We start from the raw sequence: 19775 nt of genomic DNA, 5'->3' as shown, positions 1-19775 counted from the left end.
TCCCTTCACTGTAGCGGATACCGCTTCAAATAGGTCAAGGAAAAGTTTTGTGTTTTGACAATGTGCGGTGGGAGGAGCGCCGGGTTACCGATTGGTTAGTGAGTTTCAGCTACCAGTCGGTGATTGGCCCCGGCCCTCTAATGGGGCTGTGAGCAGGCAATGTCGGGTCTCCCCCACCTACTCCACCTACACCCCCTCCCTGCCTCGCACCCCCTTGCTCGCTACACTTCGCTCCTTCCTCGCACTGATTGTCACACATTGTTTACTACGGCTTGAAATGTGACACACAACAGAGGCTATCTGCTGGAGTACCGCTCTGACAACTGGGATTCTTTTTGACGCGCCCCGTGCGTCTTGGTTATTTGGGGGACAGGCTGTGGAGACTACCCTTCTGCCATGACAGTGGATTTGTTTGCGCTCTTATGCGTGCTGGTCATCACATCCTCTGCGATGGAAGGTAAATAAGAAATTGGGACTAATACTTGCCGTATATGTGGACATGACTCTCTCCGAGGGGCGCTTTGTAATGTGGGGGATGCATGCAAGGTTCTGTGTGAGGCAGCGCTGCGTCCGTGGCATGCAGAGCGATGCCATGCACGTGGGTCGCTGTGGGCATCCAGTTATTTCAGAGCAGCATCCTCCGGCTCCGCTCGTGTAACTCGTACTTGTGAAGAACGAGACGTTGCATGATTAAAATGCGTTCACAGCAGCGTGTGATAGTTTATCAGTGACTGTTTATCTTTATTCTATACATAAGTGCAAGCCAGCAGAAGCCTCCGTTATTATTTATGTTATTTTCTTATATTTCCTTATCCCCCCTAAGTAGTGTTTTCTCAGGGGGATGCAAGCGCTCGCATTTATTTTCCTTTTTTTTTAAAATTAAACTAAATTACTACAACGAAAATCCACCGTGCATTGTTCTGTGGCACTTTGAATTGGCGAGGCAAACTCTATTAGACTGTGTTGATGGGATATATAGTGTCTTCTCTCGTGTTATTGTACAATAGCAGCCTCTTTCTAATATAACATACACTAAAGCACACCGGCTTCCCCTTGGCTGTCTGTATCCACTCCCACAAACAAGTAAATTAAAAGCACAGTTAAAATGTGTTTTCTCACACACAGGTTTTCTCTTTAATCGTTTACAACTCTCCTCCTGGGCTGTCCCCAGCTCTGGCGGTACTCTATAATTTGGCGGTGGCTTTCTTGTTTGTGCTCATCAGATTTCGACACTGATATGGATACCAAGCCCAGGCCCAAATTGCTACCTCTGCAAGAATGGATATTCTGAGGTTCAAATGTTTACCCTGTGTGAAATGACAGCAAGAAATGTAATTTTGGAGAGATGAGTGGAGGATGAGAGGGAGGAAAAAAATTTCCCTGCTTGGAAAGAGGTGTGGGATTTCTGCTTTGGAAAAAAAAACGGGATGGGACTGAAGCAGATGGGCAGGGAGATGGCCCCTGGGTTACCTCAGTAACAAGGATGAAAGCGATTTCCTTGTTTTTTGATGCTAATTGAAAGGAGGTTGCCCCATGGGAAGGTTAAAATCTTTGCTGATCTGAACTCCAATCTGTTGCTCTTTCATTTTTTTTGTCTGTGTGTGCGAGAGAGAGAAAGCGAGAGGGATTGAGCGGGGGCCATTGATCACATTATCCCTGCCTATCCTGTCACCCTTAATCTGATTAGTCCAAATCTGCTGATAATCACAAAGTGTCAGGGATCTGTTTGTATGCGGCGGGTGTCGGGGTATCCGTGTAACTTTAGAGCCACGACCATATAGAAGGCTGATTGTGATGAATTGAATGGTTTATTTGACCTTACGCATATGGTCGTAGTAAACAACAATTACATCATCGATTCAGACCCTCAAGACCACGTACTGATGAACTGTGGGATGAAAATTATAAGGAAGAAGTACTCCAAGTGTGATTGCATGGGCGGTAGGCTGTGGCTCAGGAGGACAAGTGGCTTGCGTCATCATATCAGGTGGTTGACGGACGGTGGTTCAATTCCTGTAGTGTACCCGATGAATCTGCCGCAGTGTGAATGTGTGAGCGTTAGTTTAAAGCGGGTGAATGAGGGTTGTTGTAAAAAAAGTGCTTTGAGTATTCAAATTGAATACAAAAGTACTATATAAGTACCAGTCTATTTGTCTCGAAGGTGGATTTAAACTCCAGCTGCAGCATAAATACTACACCACACATCAAGGCAAAATATCAACTTACAGAAACACATTCACTGGCGAGCTATTGAAAAGGTGCAGAGAGGCGGTCAGAACCAGAGCAGAAGGTTATAACAGTTAAGTGTGAAGACAGGGCTCTGTATGGTAGCAGTGAAAAAAAGACTTCTCCTTATTATCTTCACTTTTCTTCACAGCTCTCCTCTTTTCCTCGTTTGTCTACCCTACTCTGTTGTTCCTAGTTTTCTTCCCTCATCTCCCGGTTCCGCTCTCATCTCTGTCATCGCTTCTTCAGCTCACTGTCTCTCTGGTATGCATGCACTACTTGCCAACAGCAGCAGTAATACTGCTTTGCTTAGAAAGCCACTGCTTATTTATGTTTGCCCTTAAACCAATTAGGCCCAGATAAGCCCGCTCATTGACCGGCCCAGAATGTGGTGGTGGAGAAAGCTGGAGTGGAGCGAAGGGAGGATGAAACAGCAGCGGAAGATAGACAGAGACCGAATGAGATAAAACGATGAGCGAGACAGAAAGAGAGAGGTCAGCGAGTTTCAGAAAAGATACGGTATGCATGTTTTACAAATGAGATGACTGTAAACGAACCGGGCTAAGAAAGTAAACGAGCACCCTGCTATATCAGGGATCTGACATACAGTAGATGTCTGAGCCATGGCGCAGCATTGTAAAACAGCAGTTTTATTCAGTATGAGTATGATAAGAGAATGTTAGTAATGTGCTGTAACCAGTCCCCCAGGATGCTGTGCTAAGTAGCTGCGCTGCACTATGGTGATGCATCATCCTCAAACGATGGAAGAGAATGTATTGTAGACTCCTGAATAAATAGCAATTATGATCGCTTAATCGATAGTTGTAGGTTATGCAGGTCAGCTAAGTTAAGCAGTGGTGGTGTGGTTGATTAGAGGTCAGAGGAGAGAGTATAGAAGCTTACGTTCGTACGCTTGTCTCAGTGTAAGTAACCGCTCTGTTGAAGTGTCCTTGAGCAACACACTGACTCACCTCCAGGGGTACTACACTGTGGATGACCTGTTGCTTCTCCCCATGTTGTGCAGATAATTCAGCAAGCTTTCCTCTGTCGTCTCCCACCCTTTAAACCTTGCATTGAAAACCGAGCTCATACTTTGTGACAGCAGAGTTAAAAATGTTCTACTGTTCAGTGTGTAAGTTGTGCGCGCTCACCAGCTGTGCAGAGGAGCCAGCCTGCAAAAAGAATCCTGTTGAGTCTCTAATGGATTTTAATGCAAGATTGCTCTTTTCCTCTGCTCTCTCATTTCATATTATTAGACAAAAATAACAAAGGAATTAAAGCTGAACCGAGGCTCGTGGGTTGATGTGGTAAGTGTAAAAAGACATAAAGCATTATTTGTGTGAGGGGCTCACGTGTGTATTTTAGCCGCAGGCGCTACTGCTGACCTGGGACCACCTGAAGTAGAATTCAATTTCTCCCTTGTTTTTTACAGCCATGTGTGTATTGTGCGTTTGGGTCCCCATGTTGTGAGTATAGCTCTAAAACACATTATAGCTGGCAGGGGCAGCAGACATGGCCTCATCCCATAATAGAGGCTTTATTTTGCCCACAGTGAAAAGACGACTTGTTGTTAAGGTTCGCTTACATAGCTTACTCAGCTTACTCAGCTATGACGACCCCCAGTGCAAACCCCCTACGTGCAGCTTGTGTACCTGCAGTCCTGCAAAAGTGCTTCTTTTCCTGTGAAACTATAACACTTCCAGCGCACGCAGTGCGAGGAACATTCTGTGAAGGGTTTCCCACATTTTCAAAATGTGTTTCACTTCCTCCTCCTCATTCTCTGCGTCTCTGCTTCCTTTCTCACTGTCTTCCCTCAAAGCCCACGTACACGTGACATCCACAGAGAGCACCCCTCAGAGTTCACCTTACCCCAGAGACATCTGAGCCATGGGATGGCCAGATGGTGGATGCAGGTTGGGAGCTTATGCATGTGCACATTTTTTGTGCACAGCCCCCCTCCCCAGTGTGAGAATGAGTTCTGTCAAGGTAGAGCATAGAAAGAGAGAAATAAAGCACTATGCGCTGTATTGCAAGCGTCTCCTCTGCATCCCGGTCCATTTTAATTACTGAAATGGGACTTGCATCGTGGATATCTCATGTTCTTTACGACGCTGTTTTCCAGTGTCGTCCACGCATTTCCGAGCCCAGAGATTTACCGCGGCGATGCTATCAGCAGTGTTAGGTTCCTACCCGTCTTGCTTCGTGCTTGGCCCTTATCTGAGCAGGTGGCCGACTGTGGGACGAGAGCTACGGCCTTATCTGTGCGATCTCGGGGATAAGCAGACCCACTGCATCAGCAACATACGAAACGCATTAGAGCACAGGAGTGAAAGCGGTGACGCTCGTGACACAGTTCAACCTCAAACTGTGTGAGTCATCTGTTTGCTGGTGAAGCCAGATCGCTCAAATGGTGAGCACACAACAGGGAGAGAAGCACGCAGCGCGCTCAGTGATTAGACTTGATGTGCACAAGAGCACAAACTTTGAGAGAACCCTCCAAGCCACACCTAGTATAGGAAAATGGCAATGCAGGTTATTGATTGGCTGCAGTGACCCAGCTTCTCCACCACTCATGGATGGTAGTGTGAAAAATGTGCTTTTTCTAATTCTTTTTTTCAGTCTCAGAGGCTTTTTTTCCTCTCCATTATCACCTGTCCTACAGATTGGGTGACAGTTGTTCAGTCAGCAGGAAAGGGGAGCCTCTTCAATATCTGTTGAGCTGAGAGGTGAGAAGAAAAAGCATTGATCACCGAGTCTTATTTCCCAGTGTTCACGCAGCCTTGCTCCTGAGGCTGTTATACTTAAAGCACCATTTCAACCACCTCTCCTCCATCCCATGGTCCCTTAAGCTTGTCCATTTCAGCTTCTCCTCACCAACTCAGAGTCAACCCAGGACCAAAATGCTTGTTACTGACTTTTTCAGAAGTTCTTCTTGTCTGTTAGATTGTTCTTATGAATTTAATATGAGGGTGCAACCTTTAAGAGCCTGTTAATAGTGCAAAAAAAAAAAAAGACATATGGCACCATGTTTTTATTGCTGATCAAATAAAGTTGTTAAGATAGACCCCTTTCTTTCTATTTCCCAGTAGACTTTAGGAAATATACTTTTTTAGACATAAATAACTGTGTAGTTATATTAAACCTCTGTCTACAGACGAGCACGACGGATACCATTTATCACCTAGCTTCACCTTTCATGTCACCATTTTAGCATTAGCCATAGCAACGCGCCGCTACTTTCACAGTAACACATGGCTAATGTGGCTGTCAGGTAAATGCTAATAGTTAAACAGGTAACGTTGACGTGTGCATCGGCCAGGTTAACATTTCTGATCTCTTTAATCTCACTCTTTGATAATTCGGTATTGTTGAAGTGAGAGCTTCACTGACCTTTTCAAAAAGGGTGAAGTGTGCATCACTGTTGATATTGATCCTGTTAAAAAAAGAATTTTAATATTGATTATGATCAGAGTATTGTTTTTTTATTTTTTTTATTGGCAGCCAAAGTGCAAAGTACAAAAGGCACCATCTCTGGCTGTGGGAGTATTAATTCGGATGGCGTGGGTATTTTAAGTAGAAATATATATTCCAGCATGTTTTGCAATGAAGTGTGCTACTTCCACCTGAATAATTTGCCAGTTATTTCACTCTGTTTTTATTTTACACAGCATTTTAGCCTTCTTAGTTGCATTTTGGCTGTAGATTTGTTTTTTGTGGTTGTAAGCGCAGGGTACACTCCCGTCTGTAAACTCTTATTTCCCAAACCTAACAGCCTTTGAAAAACTGGCTATTTCTCCCTTCTTCTCCCCAGTTTTTTCCCCCCATCTTTCCCCCTTCCCCCCGCAGACGTTTTTGGTTAAAAACAGATGCATTTATAAAGCATTATAGGGAAAGTGAAACATGAGCCTGTCGTCCTGAAGATGTAACAGGCACAGCATTGGCAGAAAGAGAGGAGCGAGACTGTTGGGGTTGTAGGCGTGCAGGCAGAAAGAGCTTCATTTATGATTGTTATAATGAGATCTATTTTTAAGTCTGGCCCAGAATGAATTAATATGACTTTTAAGCCCAAAATCTAAGGCTTAAGGGTAGAGCTGGGCGATAGAACGATAACGATATGTATCGCGATATAACTTTTACTCGATAGAGAAATTAAGCTATCGCGATAGACCTCGCCGCTCTTGTCCTCTTAAAAAAAAAAAAAAAAAAAAGGTCAGCCAATCCAAATTAAGTAGCGCAGAGCCGAACCAATCACAGCCGCAGCGTCACGTCGCGTGACTTGTTACGTACAGCACAAGTGCCAAGCCGCACGTGTGTTTGTTTGGGAAGCAGCCAGCGGGTAATGGAGGAAATGAGTGTGCCGACTAGAAAAATCAACCGAGCGTGACCGAAGAGAAAACAGATAATGGTTCCAACGCCGGAGAGATTGTCGAACGGAAGAGCCATAGAAGTTCCGTAGTGTGAAGGTATTTCGGCTATTTCAAGTCTGACAAAAAACAGAGTAGCGTGCACTGTAAATTGTGCCGAAAGCAAGTCTGGAAATACAATAAACTGGTGCATGCGTCACACTGTGCGCCACGTTATTGTTTCGGTGAAATGGATTTCTACAATACTGTTACTGTTAATTCTACTCTCTGCAGTGTTTAAATGCTTACATATACACAGTTACTGTCCCTCCACACATACGACTCGGTTCTGCTTCTATGCCCCAGCTTTGTTTACTTTTTCCCACCGAGGCTTCTAGACTTCTGATTGGCCAACATTTCTGCACGGTTAGGAATCTAGCGCCACCTGCTGCTTTGGCATGTTCATAGCAGCGTTTTCCTTCATTTCTGCCTTTATGTGTGGACGGGATTATTTTTTAAAACGAAAACGGAAAATCTCCGTTTTCAAAAATACCCGTGTACGTGTGGACGTAGCCTCAGTCTCTGACTGGAAGCGCTAATTCGTCATTCGGCTTTTGTCAGACTAAAGTAACTGTTAAAACTGTTTGAAAAGCTAAGCTATACAACAAGGAGAGATTGAGAATTTCCTTTTAGTTCTCAGTTTATTTGATATTGACAAAAGTTAGTCAGTTTTGTCTGATCTTCTGTAACACAAACTAAGATTTATTTTTAGAATTAATATTTTGTTTCTAAGTGGAATTGACAATTTAGTCTGTTTCGTTTGTTCTATTTTGAAACTTAAACGCTTTAGCGGCTGCCTTTTGTGTAGTTTGCAATATTTGCCTTTATTTATCTGAAAAAGTCTCATGTTCCTTAAGTACATCTACCCTGTTGAACTTATTATGGGAAATAAATATTTAAATAAAATCAAGCTGCTGATTATTTCACATTTTACTTGTGAGCAACGGCACATTTAAATCTTACAAATATAGTTATTTGGCTTATATCGTGATAGATATCGTTATCGCCTGAAATGAAAAAAACATATCGTGATATGAAAAAATCTCATATCGCCCAGCTCTACTTAAGGGCGACAAGTAGGAAGGGAGTGGTGCAAGAACACGTAGTGAATCAGTGTTTTTGTGACTTCCAATGCGTGGGAAACTTGAAACGTCTCTTTTAAAGTCTACAATCAAACTGATAAGAATATCAGCTAAGAGTACATGCTTGATAACTACACACTGTGTTTATTCAGCAAATCCCTTGCTGCAGAAGTTTAGATGTGCAATATATGAAGCTGCCACCATACAGGAATTTTATAAAACTGTGGGACTTTTGCATTTAAAGTGAATTAGCAGCCCAGCGGATGCTGTGTCTCCAGCGCTCAGAGGAATTAAAGGCAGAACGTTAATAGGGCTGAAATTACGGTTGGTGGTGGAAGCTGCTCCACTTCTGATTAAATAAAAGCCGGCTCCTCTACAGGCTGTTTCTCATAGGGACTGACAAGCTCTCACACACACACAAGTACAGTTGTAAATGTGCGAGAGCCTCGCAGCGCACACATACACAACGACATGCATAGCTTTGATGTGTGGAAAGGAAACGAGCAGAGACTGAGAGCTAAGGGCCTGGGCCTGAGGCCTGTCCCATTATTAATGAGTAAGTGCCAGAGCTTCTCCCAGGTTCAGGACATGTGGACATATTTCACTATTCGCCTGCCCTTCTCCTCACCATAAATGTAATCTCTTATTAAACATTGGCTTCGTGGCAAGAGAGTGTCAGAGAAATTGTGCACGTATATTTGTGTGTCTGCATTTGTGTCCCATTAGCAAGAGAAATGAAAGTAGTGGTGGAGAAAAATGAAGTGCCTGCGCAGTGCAAAATGGAATGCCAGCTTCCAAGGGGGACACTGATGGGCCAATAAGTAGCAGTGGTGGGAGGACAGTTTTCACCCTGCATAACACTGAATCTCTCTGCCAGGCAAATTTCAGCCTGCCCTGTGCTGTCCACTTTTCTAGCTGGAGAAGAAAAGAGCATTTCTGGAGGTAATTAACTATTGATTTGAAGCATAGAGGGTAATGGGGAAATGAGCGGACAGTATCTCGATCTACCGGCAGCGGGCTGGCTGGCTAGAGTACAACTAAGGAAACTGACAGGGTGTGAGGAGCATTTCCTAAGTGAAACAAAGCCAAAGGTGGTTTGTTTGGGTGTGGAGTTCTGTTTTCATTTTGGCAGAGAGAAGAAGGAATCAGAAGCCTGTGAATGTCTGTTGATTGCTGCCTTACTTTCTGCGTCACATGCAGCTGTTAAACTGTGGGGTCTTTGATCAGGACGGCATCCTTGACACTTATCTTCATTTGACATCATTTCTGAGAAAAAAACACAGTGACATCATCTGTGGGGTCACAAATCCCTTGACATCACACCTCATCCAGCTAACTTCAAACTTAGGATCACACCTACTTGGATCCAAACCACTGCGGCCAAAAGACTGAAGAGAAACACACACACTGGGATTTCTTCATTTATTAGTGAGATTTTTCTTTCCTTAGCTTGCCATGTTTATGTTTGGTTTGATAGCCAAGTTAATTCGAGTCTATATTGCTGACCTTCCAGGACCAAAGGGACTAATTTAAATGAGACGCATCCCGAGTTCAATTCAAAACCAAACGTCCTCAACTTACACTTTTAACCCTGCAGGAGATGATATATATTTCACAGAGAGTGTTGCTGTGTTCCTTCCTCTGCGCTCTCCTTTGACAGCTCTGTGTGGTATTGTTTTTGTTAGCGGCGAGCTAGAGGACAAGGATTAGGACTCATTTGTGCAAGAGAACAGAGGCGACGAGGGACGAAGAGACAGAGAGGGAGCAAATGATAAGCCTGTATCTGCCTACAATCTTATTTGTGCTAATGAGGAGGCTGGTGGTTCTGGCTGCTAACCCTTAAGCACATCCAGCCTTTAGAGTGCGTATGGCTACATGTCATTTTTATGAGAGTACGTCTCCTTAGCTCTCTATGGGGATTGTGATTTAAAAAAAATGGAAAAAAAACAACAACTCTGATGTAGAGAGGTTTTATTGTTGCTGTTAGCCAGACTAGTTTGTGTATTTGCTGTTAGTGCAAGCTTAGTTGTTACAATTGCAGTTGAAATTTCTGAAGAATGTCTTGATTCAGCTAGTTAGCAGACTCAGTAAATCACTCTTTTCCCAAACCTCTATTGGGGCTCAATGAACGGTATAAATTCATGCCCCTCTTCAATTGTTCTCTTCCTCCTCATTCCCTATTCTTAAGAAGTCTGTCCCTTCCCTGCTTTCTGCATTTAAAGCGGCATGCCTTTGATGTGAGCTTTACACACTGTTAGACACCCACTCAGCAGATTGACACTGATGTCTGGGCGGAGTCGGTCCATTTCTGAGAGCTGGGGAGATTAACTGCCTGAATATACTGTACACATATGGTACACAGTCAGGTAGTTTTAAATAACGTAAAGTGGGATGTGGACGTGAATGAACAGATGTGCTCATTTTTCCACTCCGGCCGTGCTGCACTCAGCTGATGACGTGTCAAGATGATAAATGTTCCTACTAAGCCAAGCTGAATGTAATTGTAGAGCGGTTTTCCTGGTGTTTTACAACTATGTCACACCGATTTTAGAGGAAGCTCAGTTAAAACCAAAAGATACATTCTTGACATTTAAGATGTCGATTGGATATTATTTAAAAAAATAAAAAATTCCACCAAATTCCCTAAACACCCCTCCAGCACAGTGTTAGAGCTTTGCTACAGAACAAGTTCAGTAATGCTGAATGATTTGTAAAGGCCTAATTAGGGAGGATGTGCATGATGTGCATGTGTGTGTTTGTGCTGTACAAATTGTCAGATGTAGTTTGTGTGTCTGTTCTAGGGATCACTTAGTTAAGATCGTGTAATTAAAAAAAGAAAACATACACATACAAACACACCAAAAAACTGTTTTATTCATCAAAACATCCACAAAACAAAAACAACATACATTTTAAGGCAGATGCAATCATTGACCAAACCCAAGACAGACACACAGTTAGAAAAAACTGGGGCAGAGACTTAACAGTGAAAATTGATGAAGACTGATTAAGGTTATAACATAGTTATGATATAGTCAGTAGGCGTATAAAAGTATTTTCAAGATTTTTCTTTATTATTTTTCTTTTTTTTTTTTTACCTAAGCCAATGTCAGTACTATGAAAATGACTTGCGTCACACCTCATTTCTTTAACTTTTGCAAGCAAAATAAGAACTAGGTGGAGTAATTTATTGAAATGTGTGCAAACATCATCATGATTTACATTTCTTAAATACATGACTTTCAGATGTTGTCCATCTGCTGTAGATTGTCTTTGAGGTCTGACAGTCCCTCTTTTGTCCACCACTTGTCCAGTTTAATCTGTTTTTTTAAGGACGCTGCACATATCTCTGCGCGCCATGCAGAGACGTGCCAAGATTTCGACTAATAGCTCTTTGGGAATTGCCTTGTTGTTGCACAAATACTATTTTATGCTTGTCAAACTGTGTTATCGTTGGCATTTTCTATTGATTGAACTAAAGAAATGGGAAGAAATTATGTGTTTTTGTGGCAGGCTGCTGGTAATAAAATGCCTAAAAATACAAGTTAAAATTGGCCTGCCGTGTTTAGACACCATACTTGTTCATCTATTGAGACTGGTGTATTTATTTATTCTTGAATAATTTATAGGTCAGCGTTAAGAGGCTTAACAAACAAAACGTTCCTCTCAAAATGGTCAAGTGCAAGGACTGGACAGAGAAATGAGTGAAAAGGCAGCCAGTTTCCAAAGATAAACCTTGAAAGAGCTTCAGAAAGCTTGCAGAACTATTGCTCAAGGCTGCTTTACAAGTTACAAGAATGCCCCAATCCTTGGAAGCAAACTATAAAGAAATGAGTGGTGGCCCAAGACTTTCCCATACTGGTCCTGTGAATGGTTTAACAAATAGAAAAACAACTTGGAAGACCTGAAAAAGAAAAAAAAGAACCTATAAAATGTTATTAATTTATATAGTTCAGCTGTTATCTGACCACTTGTGTTTACTAATCAATAGGTTAAATCCATTTGTGTTATTGTATATACGCTTTTTAAGTCGTGCTTATAACAGCAATTGAAATTATAAATCTAGATCTGTGTCATGACTATATTTTCAGGGTTGGAATAGCAAAAATCTGCAGGTTGGGGAATTGCATAGAGCATGCATACTTCTGTTTTATGTGCGGTGCCTATTCTAACGCCAGCATCATCTCCAATATGATCCATCACACAACTTCATGGTGGAATGGTCAGTTTAAGAAAGTGTGTTAAAAAAACAAAAAAAACCAAATCTAGTTTCATTTTTATGTGTTTGTTGGTGTGTTTGTCAGTACTTGTTAAACAGAAGGAGATTTCGCTTTGTGTGAGAAGAATTTATCTGCAACTGGTATCGTTTCTTCATTAGAGTACTTGAGTTTGAATGAATCACGTTGCTGAGTTTGTCCCAACTATATATCAAGTGGGTATATCATGTTCCAACGTGTCTTAATGACAATATTGACTAAGTAATACTGATTATAAAGCGGATGTCTAGACAAAAAGCAGTTAGCTTAGTAGAGTCATGCAGGGGTGTGTTACAGTGTTACAGTCTCCCAGGCTTTTGTTCTCCTCACGAAAGTTTTAGTCCTTCTTTCCTCAGACAACACTAAACAGGTTAGGGAAAATAGGGAAAGTACTTCCTTTTTTTAAAAAGCAGTGCGTATCTTAGGCTGTTACGATTTGCAGACTCATGTTCATAGTTCTTCTTTCCACCTGATCAAATCATAGCAAATTTTTTTTGTCTGTGTGTTTGTTGGTGAATATGTGACCGTTGATGACTCATCTCTTTGTAAAGAAAGCCAGGTTTAGTTTGAAAGTTTGAAAAGAAAATGCCTGACCCAAGAAAATGCTTTCATGTCTCAAATAATCCAGCAGCCCACCATTCATTTGGCACTTAAGGAAGCCACTTGATATGTGAACTTGCTTTACCCGAGGTGCAACAGAGAGGCACAGATGTGTATTGCTCTCTTCGCGTGATGGTTATAACTCCTGACAAGGTCACTGTGTGAGTCTTTGAGTGTGTCTTGTGTGCGTATTTGTGCGAGGAAATTCAAGCTTGTGTAAAATGTTTTTCAGACACCTGCCAATGATTGGCCCGAAGTGGACACCTTTTTTCTGTTATTACTGATGGCTGAAAATTTAAAAGGAGCCTGGAGAGTGACTTACATTTCTGCACTTTCTGGTTTTTTGTAATCAATTTGTGGTTCATGCAATGCTCTGTGAATCTCTTTGAACTCTTTGATAAACATCCTTTAGCAGCTTCTAAAAGGAAGAGCATGATGGATGGTCTGACGGACAGATAATGCATCTAAAAAAAAGAAAGAGAGAAAGAAAAAGGGGGGAAAAAAGAAGCAGAAAAGATGACGCGCAAGCAAGAAGCGTCCTTTCTCTTTCTGTTGTCTTGGCTGTACAGATTGATTGTGAATCGTCCAGGATGTATGGCATTGCGATCATATCATGGATCAAAGCATGGGGAGGGAATGACAGATGTCGTAAGCGTCCTTTGTTTATTTGAGAGCTGAGTGGCTGTGTGATGGATTGGCTGTGTTTTTTGGATACTAGGATGATTTGTCATCTCCTGTGTGTCCCTTTGTGTTTGTTTTAAACATTTAAAGGGGCAAACAAAAGGTTTGTCCCCTGCTGAAAAACGTCCTAAAGTTGGACATTTTGCCACCACGCGGGCATTTATAGGTTAAATAGTACAAGCCATTAAAATTATAAGCCCACGGCCGCTTTTAGGGAGTATTTTTTTATTTAATATTACCTTCAATGGGACATTTGTCAAAATTCTAGAACATTATGTGAGTATTCCTGTTAGACTAAATGTGCCTCAAAGAAATGGGGCACCAGTGGTGGTAATTGGGCCATAATTGGGCTGTTGAGGAAGGGGTTAAGTGGGTTTCAGTCAAGGTCATTTCGAGTGGTAGGCTATATGTACCCTAGAATGTCCCCCAAACTCCTGAGCATTGTAGATATGAAATTGTACTGGCAAGCTGAAATCATGCTGTAATTGCTACAGCTACACTGGAGATTTGTAACACACATGGACGTGCGGTTGTACGGTGTGCTCCCATCTCAGGTGGAGAGTAGATCGGGTCATTGATATGGAGGACCATTTCTATGCTAACAGCTCCTGATTGCGCTGCCTTTCACATCGCAGTGACATCAGCACATTGCTAATTGACAGATAATTGCCAATAATCACGACATGGATCTGTGTGAGTTCAATTAGCAGAGCCTGCTGCAGCGTGCCAGCTCTTTTAAGAAAAAAAAAAAGAACTGATCATTTGGCTCTTGTTTAGTAGCCTGGAGTAATCAAATTTTTCAAGAACAATTTTGGAAATGGTTGTGCATTGTGGATATGTTTGGGATTTTCACATTGCAATGTGTACAACAGTGTTTGCTGCTGCCTTCGAGTGAGATAAAAGCCAGGGACTTGTAATGGGATCCTGTCTGTTGGGAAAAGATGGAGGAAATCGCTGGGAGCAGGAATGTGCTTGACTTGTTCGTTTGGGTCAGCGAAGGAAGTACTGGTGTCTGTTTGTGTGTGTGTGCGTTAGAGGGAGTTGTTATTGTCCAAAACTGTATTTGCTCAGCAATAGAAAAACTGAAATGTGATATGAATATCCGCTCCATTCTTCCATGAAAGTACCTGAAAATACCCCAGAAAAGGTCCCATTTAGGCTCGCTCGCAGACAATACAGTACAATGCTCCTGATGACAGGCTAACTGGGGGAGGAAATAGCCCTGCTAGGGCCAACATAATAGCGGAATATTCTGGAAGCCACAGGAGGGATTTATGGAGGCAAATAGTCTTTTCTCTAACATTCAGTGGAACAGTGTGTATGGGTTATATGTGTGTGTGTGTGTGACATGCTGACCTTCTTTGCTGTGTGTCCACCACGTTCTGTGATGAAGTGAGATGTGTGAATTGGAGTCTTGCCTAACCTGTCAATCAGATGAAGAGATCATTAGAGGTGTCACACTAAAATCTCTCGTCTCTCTAATCAGCTGTCATACTAACAACCCCAACTTCTCCATGTGCCCGTGGCCGGCTGCCAAATGCAAGTTCATGAGTTGAAGCTGAATACACGGTGGAATTAAAGCCTTGGTTATTTTGCTCATGAATTTTGTTCAAATGGCTCATATATCAAGGTGAACACCCCTTGGTTGTTCTCTCTTCCCACATTGCCAAGGAGATGACTCTATCTTGGGGTCCGCATGTAGCTCATGTTGGATCCCTGTTGCTCTCTAACAGTGAGGGAGTGCAATTAGCGCTGAATTTGCTGAGGGTGGCATGGAACCGGAGACCTGTCACCTCTGCTTCACAGCTCAGTCTTTGAAGACACGTATGCACATGCACACGCATGTGCCTGCATGTGTGCTGCCATGCGTGGGGAAAGGGAGCATAAAATCACGGCACCTGCTTCACAGCAGGTGGTGAGACTGCCTCACCAAGACAATGTGTGTGTGGGAGGAAGGGCAAGATGCAGTGAAAGGCATATTGCATGTGATCAGAGACAGAACAGCATCTAAATGCAGGCAGTTATTTGTAATCAATGTTACCGCAGGTCCCTTTGGGTATGCTAATGTATTCTAAAATGTTAATATATTTCAGTGCCAAACCCCTAAGTTGTATCATCGGAGTGAATGAGCGATGGTGCACACCATGACAATGAGATGGAAATCTGTTTTTGGAATGTCATACAGTATCTTGGGGGAAATGAATTCCTGCATACAGTTATTGAGAAATTGCATTGCACTGTTTCTGACTGGACTCTTCAGGTAGCAACCATTGCAACTTGTTTATTAGAATTATTTGATCCAAGTTTGAAAGTCCCTTTGATGTTTCTGGTGAAGGGCTGATGTGGCACAAAATGGTCAGAAGCTCATTGACGTGGACAGGGAATTTGATAGGGTGGGCTGTAACTGACCCAAGAGACTGGCAATTGGATGTTGTAGCTGTGAAATCTCTCTTGATCATGGAACAGCTGGATATGAACTAGAGATGGCACGATACCACTTTTTTATGTCCGATACCGATACCGATATCATAAATTTGGATATCTGCCGATACCGATATGAATCCGATATAGTGTTTTTTAATCAACAAAACTGTTTTTTAAATATCTTGCTGCATTTTGTATAAGTTCATACTCAAGTTTAAAACAACAACTACACTAAAGCTATTCTGTTATACCTGTATGCAAAAAAAATATTTCATAGTTCAGCAATACTGATCAATCTAATAAACTTAAACCTACACCATCCTCCCTATTCTGGTATTTTAAAGAGTACTTAGCGTAAATATTAAGCAACCTAACTAATAGGGTTCCAACTCCCAGCAACAACAAAAATAAATAAATAAAAAATAGGGAACCACCCCTCACGCTCCACCTCATGATGCTTAATCGACGTAATCAACCTTAATTTGATGCAGTGTGAAAAAAAATGCACAGAAATCAATTATTTTTCAAGAAATATTAAATAGATTCAACATCTTTCTTCAACAAAATTGCAGACTGCACAGATAGTACCTTCCCAAAGGAAAAAGTACTATAGCTTACTAGGGTATATATATTAGACTTAACTCATTCACTGCCAGCCATTGGCAGTGAATGAGTTAAACCCATTGACTCATACACTGCAATTGACGGCTATAGACGTCAATGGCAGTGAATGAGTTAATAGTTACTATATACAGTAATTGACTTCTATTCCTTTTACATCAGATTAAAACTTTGGGTGTAAGATTTGGATAATTATTTATTAAAAGCTAGACATTTTAAATGAGAATAAGAAAGAAAAGTATGTCTTTGTGCCCCCTTTTCCCTGTTAATGCCCTATCGGCCCCCCTGGCTAAACTTTGCTAGATCCGCCCCTGCACAGTTACCAGCCGTCAGCTGTAGAAAAAGATCCTGGTGTAGAAAGTAATATTAAATAAATTCTAACAACAGCTTATCAAGCTTAAACGTGCTGCTGTTGTTCAGCCGCTGGTTTCCTCTTTCTGGTGCAAAGTGGGCCAAAAACAAACAAAAGAGACAGACTCGCAACAGAAAAGCCGATCAGCTGATCGTTAAGCAGTTTCATGATTGAAGTAGCAGCAAGAAGAGGCAGTCGCTCCATATATCGCTTGTTAAGCTTAACGCAGGAATGCTTTACAAACATTCAGAGATGGACTTACACACTTGCTTTACTTCTCTCGGGATAACTTTGTCGGAGATGAAATGCCGGGTTGCTAGCGAAGCTCCACATGCTATCCAGACCACCGACAGGTCCCGCATGCCACAGCCGCTCTATCACGTGATGCATACTGCTCCGAGTGCTAACGTTCTGAGGTGAGTTACGGCGTGTTGCAAGTTTTGTGAGGTGCTTTCGTGATATTTAATGGATCGGATTACATTTTTTATTTTTCTCCGATATCCGATCCAGTAATTTAGGTCAGTATCGGACCGATACCGATAGGTAATATCGGATCGGTCCATCTCTAATATGAACATTTGAGAAATAAACCAGAGGAAAAAGAAATCATGTCTATTCCTTTGTCTGTTTCTCTCTCTCGTGATACCTGGTGATTTGTTTGTGTTTTTGCATAATGATCAAAGCTACCAGATGACTTGTTTTCTTTTCACTGACATTAGACTCTTTCGTAGCTAAGATTTACATGTAGTCAATGTCCCAAATCAAAGGTCAATGGCGAAACAAGTGAGAAATGTGGTGAAATCTCTGGTCCAAAGTGGGTGATCCTAACTGAGTGAACAAGAAAAAAACTCAAACGATCTCAAAAATGTACAAATTTTTCACATGTTGACCACTTAAAAGCTTTATAAAAAAATAATCAAACATATATAACCAATTAGTTTTGCACACTGCCTATATTTTTATTATTACTATTATTATAGGGTCCACTTTAAGTAGACATTGTCATTGTTTGTTTTTCGTCTTTCATAATTGTTGCTAGTCAGCCAATCAATTCCTCTTGTGCTTCGTCTGCCTGCGTTTCTTTCTCCCATCATCCGCACAGTAGACTGCCAGGTTGTGTAACATGTTGGTTGGCTTTGTACTCAAAGATGATGACTTTTGACAGTTGCCTACATTTATGTAATTAGCTTTGTGTTGAGTCAAGTGCATGTGTGCACTATGAGTTTTATTTATTTATTTGTTTTTTGCATAAATGTGCCTACATGCGGGTTTGTGTGTGACAATGAGCGCGGATGCTAGTGACAGCTGACTGGGCCCACGCTTCTTAAATTAGCCTTGCTGTCTGGCCCCAAGGGAAGGCATGGATGTTCAGATATGGAGAACGCTTTAAAGCTTCAATTCCTGCTTTCCTTCTCTGTAGAGGATACAGCCATCCGAGTCCCACTTCTGCACCTCAGGATCTGAGTGAACTTATCCCACAAGCAGTAATGACAAAAGGGAATCCGGGCCTGGGCCTAGTGCCAGGATTAATGTTTATCGTGGAAAAGCTCGTGCCGAAGATGCTTGCTGCAAGGAAGAGCAAGAAAATAATATTTTATTCTTCTCCTTGCAGCTATCGAGTCTCTTGAAGAGTTTGTGCTGTTATTTAAAATATTTGCTTTCTTTATAGTATAGTTATATTGAGCATGAATGTTTACAGCAGAGTCTTGATCTTGGAGTAAAGTATTGGAGAGGTTATTGTCAGAGCTACACGATTTGCAGTAACACAGGTCGGGGACATGCCATCATTAATGAAGTTCTTTTGGGTTAGTGATTTTTAATGGAGCTGAGGTTATAATCACCACCTGAGTAGTAATCTGGAGGTGATCAATGTGGCAGTATAGTTTATTGTTTGGCTCGTGTGTGTGTGAGTGACTGGATAGATAAAGGAATAAAAGGGTCCCCGTGTGACTCGGGCTTTATTAAAGAGAAGCTAATGAGTTCCCATGTCTCATTTTTTCCTCCCCAACCAATTTATTCTCGCCTCCATCTCGTCTTCATCCTATCTTTTTAATATCCCCGTTGTTCATACTGTTGCTCAAAGTGTGTTCATGCTTTTTAGGCACGCTGCCTTGTCCTGGTAAGTAAATTACAAAACTGAGCCACAGCAGCACTGGGAATACAAATATCAACATATCTGGTTACATCCCAATCTGCTGCCCTTTTCTCTTTCTCTTGTGGGCTGCCACACTCATCTTTTTCTCGTGCACAGAGGAATCTCGCCTCTATCGCTGTCTGCTTGTTGGATTTTCATGCTAATTCAAGTAGATCTAATCTGACTGAGGCTGATCTCAGATGTTGTGCGACGTCCCTGATGTTGACGTGTGTGAGCATGTTTGTTCATTTGCGTTTCTCGTATTATAGCGTTTTATTCTTTTCATGCGCGCATCCTTTGTTCCTTGAAATCGCGTAGCTCTTGCGGCGCTGGTATCAATGATGCTAATAGACTTCTACAGTGCTTTTGTCTCCACTGTTTACCTTGTGGCTTGATACAAAGCGCCCTTGCTGTCTGTCCTAGTCTGTGTTATGTTCGGAGAGGTTAGTCACAGGAGAAAACTCACCGAGTCTGCAGGCAGTAAAAAGTTAGTGATAACAGGTGGCACTTTGTAAAACTCAACTTGGGGGAGGAAGACGAGCCAGCGGAGAAAAGAGGTGAAAGTGAACGAGGTAGACGAGGGCGTAGAAAAACAGAAAGCCGTGTTTGTGCGCTCTCTCCCGAGGCACAGAGTGCAACCAGTGACCTGACATGCCGGCGGAATAGTGTTCTGCTGCCGTAGCATCAATCTGCTTGTCCCTGCTGCAGAGGCAGGAAGGGAACAGCAGCATGAGCACACAATGCTTTGTCGCTGAACACTTTGTACAGTTTCTCCTCTGTCATGGTTGCTGGAGAAATTACACACAGCGAGCAGACATGGCAACAAGCGTGCACAGGCACACAATCACAGAGAAATTGCACCAGCATGATGCTTCCTTATGGAAAAAAAACAACTGTAACATGAGGATAGCAGGTATGGTTTGAAGGAAAACATGCTCTTAATTGCTCTGTTCTTTATGTGTTTTCTCACAATCTCCAGCTTTATCAGTTTGACAG

General features: G+C 42.1%; 1 protein-coding gene across 2 annotated transcripts in view; it reads left to right on the top strand.

The window, feature by feature from the left end:
• The first annotated feature begins 203 nt into the window (after window positions 1–203).
• ephb1 (EPH receptor B1) overlaps window positions 204–19775 on the top strand; it is a 182647-nt gene continuing 163075 nt past the window's right edge. For both annotated transcript variants that reach the window (XM_080861417.1, XM_080861416.1), the window contains exon 1: window positions 204–457. In XM_080861417.1, the coding sequence (XP_080717543.1) occupies window positions 397–457 (61 nt within the window). In that variant the 5' untranslated portion in view covers window positions 204–396. The remainder of the gene's footprint in view (window positions 458–19775) is intronic.

This window comes from Rhamphochromis sp. 'chilingali', assembly GCF_963969265.1.
Source record: "Rhamphochromis sp. 'chilingali' genome assembly, chromosome: 16".
In the NCBI taxonomy this organism is placed as follows: domain Eukaryota; kingdom Metazoa; phylum Chordata; class Actinopteri; order Cichliformes; family Cichlidae; genus Rhamphochromis; species Rhamphochromis sp. 'chilingali'.
This window is presented reverse-complemented; position numbering and strand designations above follow the sequence as displayed.